This window comes from Grammomys surdaster, unplaced genomic scaffold, assembly GCF_004785775.1.
Source record: "Grammomys surdaster isolate TR1022 unplaced genomic scaffold, NIH_TR_1.0 126187, whole genome shotgun sequence".
Taxonomy (NCBI): Eukaryota; Metazoa; Chordata; class Mammalia; order Rodentia; family Muridae; genus Grammomys; species Grammomys surdaster.
In genome coordinates this window covers 4,184,777-4,194,455 of record NW_021620993.1, presented here as the reverse complement: position 1 = coordinate 4,194,455, position 9,679 = coordinate 4,184,777, and the positions used below count along the sequence as shown (strand labels likewise).

Here is a 9,679-nt window from a genome sequence, read left to right as displayed (position 1 = left end):
ATCCCAGTGCTAGAGCCAGTGGGATCCAGACAGGTCCAGGACAGCACAGCTGGATGAATTGGTGATTGGGGCGTCTGTGAACCCCTGTATTTCAACTGCTATGGGATGGACAGGGGCCTAGGAAGGAGGCCTGCCCAGCAGGGGTGGGGCTGAACACTGAGTCAGTCAAGCGTCTGTCTACCACATGTAAAGCACAGACGTGTGGTATGAACAGCAGAGCAAAGACTTGCATCTGAAATGCTTGTATGATGTGCTCATGTCAGAGTCTCCACAGAAGCAAGCAGGGTCTACTGGGTTTGGACCAGCCATGTGGGAGCTGAGAGGCAGGCAGGGTAGGAAGGGCAAACATTGTGTGAACTGTACCAGGCTCTGAAGACAGGTCTGGTCTTTCAGAAGATGCTAGTGGAGAGCATATGAGAACAAGGAATGGACAGAGGCAGGTAGGCATTGGGTGACTACGGCAGAACATTGGTATAGCCACTCTGTGGTAATCTCTGCTTGTAGCTCAAAGCTGAGAGAGTAGAAAGTGAGTTACCACACACCTCCTTACAAATAATTTGTTGATCCTTTCTAGTCCTTTCTGCCTGGGCACTGAAACACACACCCATCTCCCCTTCTAGTTAGCCACACAGCACAGAGCCACCAAAATTAGGACACCTATCTCCAGAGGACTCTAGTAGAAGACTCTGATGCTATCCTGGGTGTTTGAGGCTGGGGAACAGCAGCCCTAGAGTGGGTCGCTCAAAATGCCTGCAGTTTATTCTGGAGAAGGAGTATGGGTCATGGAGCGGTGTAGACCCTGCCTCTGTGCACAGATTGTGCTAGAAGGTCCCAGATCTTTCTGAACTCTATGGTATAGAGAAGCATGGTAGTGGATCACCATCTCCAAAGCGCCCCCCCCCAAGCCCTTCTTAGAATTTTCTCTCGGAAAATTTGGACTGTGTTTGCTTCCAGCTACTGTGGGTGGGCAGTGTTTGTGAAAAGAAAAAAGAGGCAGACAGACAGACAGACAGATTGATGGATGGATAGACAGACAGAGGTAAGCAGAGACAGAGCTCAGCCACATGGCCATGTGTGCATGGAACTGCTCAGGTACACACTGGGGGCCAGATGCCTTTTTAACTGCTTATCAGGAATGACCTTGTTTCCCATAGCAACCAGGAATTAGGTAGTGTCAGGAGGGAGACGTAAGACCATAAGTTGGATGTGAAGGAACTATCCCCAGCAGCCTGACATAAGGCTGCCCATAGCAGCAGGTAGCCCTGGGATCTAGTGTGTTTCATAGACATGACACTGTATCAACCTGGAAAGGCCACTTACAGGTCTCAGAATGACCCCAATGATGTACTACATGTGTAAAGACCCCAGCTGGTGGGGGACCAACACTCTCTGGTTGACAGCTATGTGCTTGTAAACTTTAATTTCGTACAGTAGAGAAACATACAGTACAAGCAATGTGGGTAGTGGGGAAACTTTACAGCAAAGCTCACAAATACACTTGAAACACTAGGGAGAACAAAGATGCCCTTGGGAGCCTGCTGGCTGCTGGGTGGCCATCTTCAGAGGATGGCTGCCGCACCCAGAACTGCATGCGGAGGTGAAGTGGCTCAGTCCTTGCACCTCAGGCAGGTGCCCGCTCCCTCTTTGGCCACCATGGGAGAATGAGCTGTCAGGGTTGAAGACCACCTGATCATGAAACTGCTTTCTGCCCACATGGGCTAGCACAGGGCTCAGCTCAGCAGTGAGGGATGTTAGCCTGCTCCAGGTCAGGACCCTGGCTTCTCCAGGGGACAGCTACAGGGCCTGCCCTCCAGGGATACCAGGTGGCAGGGCAAGCAGCCCCTGTCTTACCATGGGGGGTGGGGAGGTGCTGAGGCAGATGGAAGCCTGGTGAGTTCAGGAAAGTACCCGTGACAGGGAAAGGTCATGGCACTAGGATACAAGGGAGAGGAGGTGGGATGGGAGCTGGGTGGGCCTTTCCGAGGGCAGAGGTGGAAATCTGGGGGAAGGGCAGACTTCGAGGGAGGTTTCTAGGAGCTTCCAGGTCCAGAGAACTCAGACAGTAACATCAGGAACATCTGGTCCAAGGGACACTGTGCTTCCTCTACTGGAACTGGAATTACGGGTCAATGCTGAGATCCAGACCCCTGGTTAGGTCCAGCCTCAGACTCAGCACTGGACTCAGAGAGGAGACTGCTGGTCCTGCTGAGGACTACAGCAGCCCTTCGTCCTGATTTCGTGAAGCCGGAACTCCACCTTCTGTAGGCTTTGGCATGACACTGGAAGAGAGTAGCCTCACATCACCACCTCAGGTGTGATGCTGAAGAGCAGGTCATCATTCCCTCGCCGCACCTCCAACAGGAGTGAGGACTCATTCAGGACTGCCTCCTGAAGCTCACTGGAATCCACCAGGGGACGTCCATTGACTTTGACAATGATGTCGCCATCTTGGATGCCTCCTCTGTCAAGCAAGAGAAAGACCCTCAGCACACATGTACTGTCAAGGCTCAGGCTGGGCTCACCTGGGCTCAGAAGCAGCAGTTTAACAAAATGATTTTGAGAAAGAACATCAGTGGAAAGCCAGTAGTACATGATGGCCAGTGATTTTCAGACTACAGGAGGGGCAGGCCCACCTCCCCACAGCAGAATACATGGCAGTGGGGCCCCTCCAGTTTCCAGAGCCTCAGTTCACATTCACTAATGTGACCTGGATGAGGTAGGGTGCCAGGACATAGTCACATGAGACATATGGCTTCAACTCATGGTGTCCCACTACTTAACATTGCTTTGTTAGGGTTTTTGGTGTTTTGAGACAGGGTCTCATATGGCTTACACTTGGTCCCTATCTAGCTGAGTCTGGCCTTAAATGCCCAGTCCTTCCAATTCTATCTCCAAAATGTTGAGGGTACAGGTTTGTGCCACCATACCAGGCCTGTACCTAACATTTCTGTAGCGTTTAATGTGTTAAAAACAAACAAACAAAGCCTTTATCTCATTTCACCATGACAAAGTCTCTGGGATGGAGGGCCAGCAGAACCATGATGTTCTTTTTTCAGAAAAGAAAACTGAGGCCCCAGTTCTTTCTGGAGAGAAGGCTTAGAGTTCCTGTTTTGGCCAAGTCAGGGACTCTTCAGCCTCTGCTTCTCAAAGGGAAGATGCCTCTGCGCCAAGGACAGGCGTGGCTAGTGCTCCGAGGGACAGTTCCTCCAGTGGTTCAGAGGAGCAGCCAGACTCCACAGCTCCTTGCCAGGAGGCTTAGGGTCACATAAGGTCAGTGAGGATGCCCAGTCCAGGCCCCAGCACACTCTCCCCCCCATGTCTGACAGCCAGCAGCCCTGCCTCTGCCTGTGGAGCATACCTCTGAGAAGGTGAGTTGGGAACGACCTCTTGAACGTATATTCCACTGCTGACCGCTGGAAAGTCTGGGTTGGCGGCCTTCAGTTCCTCCACCACACTGGAAAGGCAGTTCTGTGTCAGCCTCTCCGCCTCTAGCCCTGCTCCCTGGCATGTGGCTGCCCCTTCCCGCCACCACCCAAGCAGGACAAACAACCTCTTGTGAGCTCTCAGAGAACCCTGAGCCCCATGAGATGGAACTGCTTAGTGGCCACAACTGGCTACAAGTGTGGAGAAGGGGCAGATAGCCAGAAGGACAGGTTACAAAGGGTGGCCGAGGGAGGACAGATGGGTGGATGGATGGACAGAAGGTACTGGGTGGAGAAATCAGAACGGTTCAGTCGTGGAATGGACTGAGAAGACTGGACAGATGGTCTGTAGAAGATGGATGGTTGGGGAAGCACACAACTTAAAGACAAGTTGGCATACTGGTCCTAACTGCAGATTGTTTACATTTTGCTCCCTAGATTGACAGCTACAGAAGCAAGAAGATGGAGTCGGGGTGTTTGCTCAGTGTCTCTGAGTTATCCCCAGAGCTTTCACCATATAGTAGCTTCCTTCACAAACCTGGGCTGGACTTTCCTTCCCTCCCTCCCTCCTGTCCATGCCTTCATTATCACTTTCATCCTGTATTTCCAGGCAGCTGCTCTGTTCGGGACCTCTACCAAGGCCAGAGCCAAGAGGTGAGTGGAACACAGCCATCTCCCTGGAGCTCACAGTCAAGGCAGCCGGCAGGGTGGAAGGACGCCTGACAGCCATTCCAACACTGCGGGTCACAACTGTGCTAAAGGGTGTTCAAGCAGGGGAGGCTCTCTTACATGAATGGCCTGTGGAGATGGGGAAATATCCACTAGGATCTTAGAACATAACCATGTTTGGAAACAAGGTCTTTGCCACTCTAGTTGGTCAGGGATCTTGAGATGAAGTCATGGACTTGGGCAGCTCTCATATCCGGTGACTGGCAGTTTGGGGCTCAGACACAGGGTGGAGGAGGCCGTGTAGAGAAGGGCAGCTATGAGGGATAGGGCAGCCTGCTGAGGGGTGTCCACAGCCAGGAGGAGTTGGGGGACACAGAAAGAACTAAGACTGGAATCTCGGTGAGACCTGTGGGCACTTGATTGCAGTCTCTGGCCTCCAGAACTCTCAAGTGTTAAGTTTTGGTTGTTCTAAGACACCTAGTTTTAATTACTTATTGTGGAAAAGCCAGGAAGCAAGTCTAGAGGCTTCCTGGAGGAGGGGCATCTGAATAGAGTTGGAAAGAGCAAAAGGAATCCATCAGGCAGTGATGGTCTGACCTCTCTAGCACCTGCCAGCAGCTGGCCATAGTGGTCAGCATGTGGAGGGGTTCGTGGGAGGACAGGGAGCGGCATTCACCTTGGCATGATGGTCCGCATCCGGATGCCAATGAAGCGCTTCTTCCAGTCTGGAAACGGAACACAGTGGCTCAGTTAGGCTACATGGTTGCTGCCTTTGAAAAGGGAACCCAGAAGAGACTCAACAGAGCCTGGAACCAGCAGCCCACTCCTGACTGCTTTGGTGGTGAAACCATGGAGACAGGTTCTCAACAAAAAACAAGGCCTGACATGTTTCAATTTTTTATTTCACTAAAATTCCCTGAACATGGTGGGTTTAAATCAGCGATCAGTAATACCAAGAGTCTCTGAAACCCAGATGCCCAGGAAGTACACGATAATAAATCATCCTCAGAGAGGAAAGCAAAAGGAGAAATGAGAAGATTGTTTCAACTACACAAAAAAACATATTCCTAACCAAGACTTTCAGGGAACAGAGGCTGATCTTAGAAGCAAGGAACATAAGTAAGCACCCGTGTCAGAAAAAAAGGTCCCAGGCAGGCGAGAGGGCTCAGCAGGTGAGGAAGTTTGTGGTACAAGCCTGGCGACTTGAGACTGATCCCCAGAACCCACATAAAGGTGGAGAGAAATACTACTCCACAAAGTCGTCCTGTAAGCCTCTACATGAATGGCATGGCACACATCTCCCTCCCTCAGAAATAATAAAAAATTTAAAGAGATTTATTTATTTTTATTTTATGTATGCAAGTTTTTTGTCTGTATGTGCACCACATACATGCAGTGCCCATGGAGACCAGAAGAAGGCATCAGGTGTTCTGGAACTGGACTTAGAGCTGCCAGACGGGTGCTAGGAACTGAACCCAGGTTCTCTGTAAGATCAGTAACTTCTCTTTACTGCTGTGCCATCTCTCCAGACCCAGTAATGTTTTTATTTTTTTAATTTAAGAGGAAAGTCTCAAACCAGTGGCCTCAGATTCCTCTTAAAAATAAGAAAAAGATGGCCACATGAAGCTCAAAGGAAGCAGAGGATGAGAATATGAGTTAATGAGCCATAAAAGAAACCAGCAAAGAAATAAGTGAATCAAAAGCCGTTCTTCTGAAATTAATGAAATAGATAAATCATTAGCCAGTGTGATCATGAGGAAAAGACAGATAGTTGTCAACGTCGATGAACTGACATTGTTAACTGGCATTGTCAATGTCAAGAATTAGAAAGGAGGTGTTGCTACAGACCTTCAGACATCACAAGGCTGCTAGGAGATCTAGCCACTGCTTGCAACCATGCACTTAGGGTCTAGAAAGCCCCAAACACTTATGCCCATTCAAGAAGGAACAAATGGCCCAAAGCCCTCCATCTAGTAAAGAGGTTGTTGAGTGGTTAAACGTCTTCACAGAAAGAGCTCAGACCCAGAAGATGTCACTGTGGAAACCAGCAGTATAAGAAGGAAATAGCACAGGTTCTACAGATGCCTCCATTGGACTGAATATGACCCTGGTGTCTCCTGACCATACCCAGAAACTAAACCAACAACCTCATGTCTTGGTAGAGACAAATGTTTGCAGCAAATCAAATCCAATACACAAAATGTACAGTACAACAAAGCTGAGATATTTAGTATAGGAATGCATGGGATGGTTTAACATTAAAAGGTCAGCCTGACCTAGTGGCATAGGTCTATCATCCCAGCTACACCAGAGGCTGAGCCAGGAAAGTGCCCAGTTCAAGGCCTAATTGAGGTACAGAGTAAGTTCAAGGCCAGCCTCAGTGATGTTCTGAAACCCTGCCTCAAAACAAAAAGTTAGAAGAGGGCTGGGAATATGGCTCAATGGTTAGAGCACTTGCCTACTTTGTATATGACCTGGGCTTAGTCACCAATACCCTAAAAAATAAAAACAAAAATGAGCTAATGTTAGTTATAGACTAAAAAGGAAGAAACCATACTATGAGCTAAACAGACAAAATCTCACATGTGTGCTTACAAGAAGCCAGAAATGGGATGGAAGCTTTCCAACTTAAAACAAAAACAAGACAAAACAACAACAACAACAACAAAACCTTTGGCCATCAGTATGCCTAATGGCAAAGGACTGGATGCCTCTTCCTGAAAGACAGGACAAGGGAGCCCATTCCCAAAACCTTTATTCAGCATTTTACTCAATATTGGGAATGAGGGTGGGCCATTCAGACGGAAAAGGAGAGGACTGCTTCTATTCACAAAATCATCTACATAGAAAACCCAATGAAATCTGCCAACAAGCTATCAGAACCCATAATTTATCAATGATTCAACGTACCAAAGTCAAGTTTGCTTGTAGATTCTAGTAGCAGGCCGTCAGAAATTGGCCTGTAGACTGTATACTCAGTGTAACATAAGCTGAAGAAAGTCAGATGTTGTGATCCTGGATCTGAGGGTGCAACACTGTTAAAATACCAATCCCTCACCCCAAATTCTTTGACAGATACATTGTAGACTTTTGATTTTCTTCCATAGAAATGGAACAGCTGATTCTCAACTGTGTCTGGAACAAAGAGCTTGGAGAGCAGAGCTGATGAAGGCCAGCAGAGGGGAGGCCTCAGACCACTAGACCTTCCTAGGAGACCACAGACTTCCTGAGAGATCAGAAGACATGAAGCCATGCTGCACTGGACGTCATAGAAGAACTGAGTTACTCAATTTTGTGGTAAAGTTGGGAAACCACTTAGGTGGAGAAAGGAGCATCCTCTGAGCAAACGATGCTAGAACAATCCATTGTCCAGAGCAAATGATGACGGAGTAGCTGTAATGCCCAGAGGAGCTGGGTTGGCCATAGGCGACTCTAGATGCTACTCGAATCATGGGCATATTTAGGCTGTAGTTCTGAGGCTTGTGGGAGGTCTGTGGTATGGCTGGCGTAGTACCATAGCGAACTAGGACTCTGGTGGCTGCTGATGCTGGGTAACAGAGTAGTGGTGGAGACAATGCAGATCTCTCCAGGAGGCAGAGCCTAAGGACTTGCAAATGGAGGGCAGAAGGACATAGGACTTGGGGAGAATGAGGGGGTGCACTTAATGTAGTGCTGAGCAGGTGGGGTGCAGTGCCCTGATATTCGTGTGATGTCCTATAAACATTTGTACATTCAGCTCATGCAAGGAGAGGCTGGGAGGTGAGGTGGAGAATCCAGGGCATCACTGCAGATGCCACCTAAATCCAGGAACCTGGATGAGGACAGGATGAAGCCTGAGTCCTAAGCTTGGGTGTCCAGGATACCCCTCCTTTGACACCTCCACTTGGCCTATAGCCCAAGGCCATGTTTAAAAATCACAGCTTCCCATAGGTGTGGGGAGCAGGGCCTCATCCCTTTCCTGTGAAGGGTGCCTTCCTGGCAAAGGACAGGGGCTACCTTTGAGTCCAGGGACATCTTTAGATGGGGGACTACCACTGCAGGTCACTTGGCAGTACCCCAGCCCCAGCCCCAGAAGCTGGATCCTTTAGAAACGCTGCTGAGGTGAGGTACAGAGCAGAGGTGCAGGTCTATGGACTCTCGAGGCTAGTGCAGTTGTAACTGTCAACTTTTCCATCCTGTCCCTATCTCTGTGGGAAAATCACCTCTGTAAGGCATATGCAGCCCAGTGAGAAAGAGTCTAGCACAGGTGGGAATCGTCACTTTGCCCCCAAATATCCCCACTTATGTGAGCCTCAGAGCATCAGTGACAGAGTGACAAGATGGGAGGGGAGGGTACCTTAAAGGAATGAGACAGCTGGGACCTGAGAATGTTCTAGACCTAGAGGGTCTAGAATGGTAAGTGCCACCAAACCATGCTTGCCAGCTTCACAAACACCTCCAATGTCATGGGCAAAGCCCCGTCCAGGGCTTCAAACATTTGGGGATTCATTTTGAGGCAGGTCAGAGTGGTGCCTGCCTCTCAGGGTAAGCAGGGAACACTAGTGACATTACTTCCATACAGGTTCCTTAGTTTAAGCAGACTTTAGTGTTTCTGGATAGGTTTCTTCTTTAAATAGGGTAAGGCCTATTTTTGGAGCAGGCCATTTGGTCCCCTGAATGACATGACAGGCCCTTCTGCCTCACAGCTTTGAGTAGGGATGGGGTGGGGGTGGGAGGAGGGGGTGGGAGCCAAGCACACTCTCCTTTGGCAACCAGCGTGGCTGTTGTGCATACTCCACAGTCCTCAGGGGGAGCTCCACTCCAGCTGCAAGAGCCTCTGCAGCCACAGCTGCCGCTGGAGCCAGGAGGAGGTCTGTCTCACTCTATCCAGGCCAGCTCCAGACAGTTCTAGGACACCTCACTCCAGCCTTGAGAAGCCTTGGTGACCTCCAGACAACCCTGTCCACAGATGCTTCAGCCCTGGCCGAAGGAATCTTCAACAAGTTGGGCGTTGGGAGGGATACCTCCCCAGTGACTGTGGGAGCTGTCGATCACAAACTGCTTGTGATGGGCAGAAAGTGGTTGTGCTCACAAGGGGTTTGCGATTGGTAGGCAGGAAGCTGTGTGGTAATTGGTAGAATCCTACCGTGCTCTTTCTAGCTATGTAAGGACACATCTCTCCAGCTCCTATAAAGGCTTTTTCCTGACTGGTCTTTTTGCCTACTTCTGATCTTTATCACAAGTAGAGTGAGTTGAACTGGTTGCACAAAAAGCAGACAAAAATATAAAATAAAAATTAAAAACAGAAACACAAAGTTCCAGCCTGGTTGGCAGAAGCAAGGAGGCAGCCAAGAGTTCCAGAGAGCCACTGAAAGCCAGAGACCTTAACACCCAAAGCTCGGAGCTGTAGCCCCAAGAGGGGGCTGAGTATTTCAGACAGGCACCGAGAGATACAGACTCTGACACCAGAAGCTCTGAAGAGTTCCAGAGATCAACAAAGGTTAGATTCTGAAAGAAGATGGCTGAGAAACAATCCTACAGACCGGAAGACCATGAAGAGCCGAGAGAGAGAGAGAGAGAGAGAGAGAGAGAGAGAGAGAGAGAGAGAG

General features: G+C 49.4%; 1 protein-coding gene across 1 annotated transcript in view; it reads right to left on the bottom strand.

Annotated features, from left to right (window-relative positions):
* Positions 1 to 1,393: 1,393 nt before the first annotated feature.
* The window catches only part of Htra3 (HtrA serine peptidase 3), a 26,807-nt gene continuing 18,521 nt past the window's right edge, over positions 1,394 to 9,679 (bottom strand). The window contains exons 7-9 of the mRNA XM_028758138.1: positions 4,768 to 4,816; positions 3,359 to 3,454; positions 1,394 to 2,461 (exon numbers count right to left, since the gene is read on the bottom strand). Coding sequence (XP_028613971.1) covers positions 2,296 to 2,461; positions 3,359 to 3,454; positions 4,768 to 4,816 — 311 coding nt within the window. The 3' untranslated portion in view covers positions 1,394 to 2,295. The remainder of the gene's footprint in view (positions 2,462 to 3,358; positions 3,455 to 4,767; positions 4,817 to 9,679) is intronic.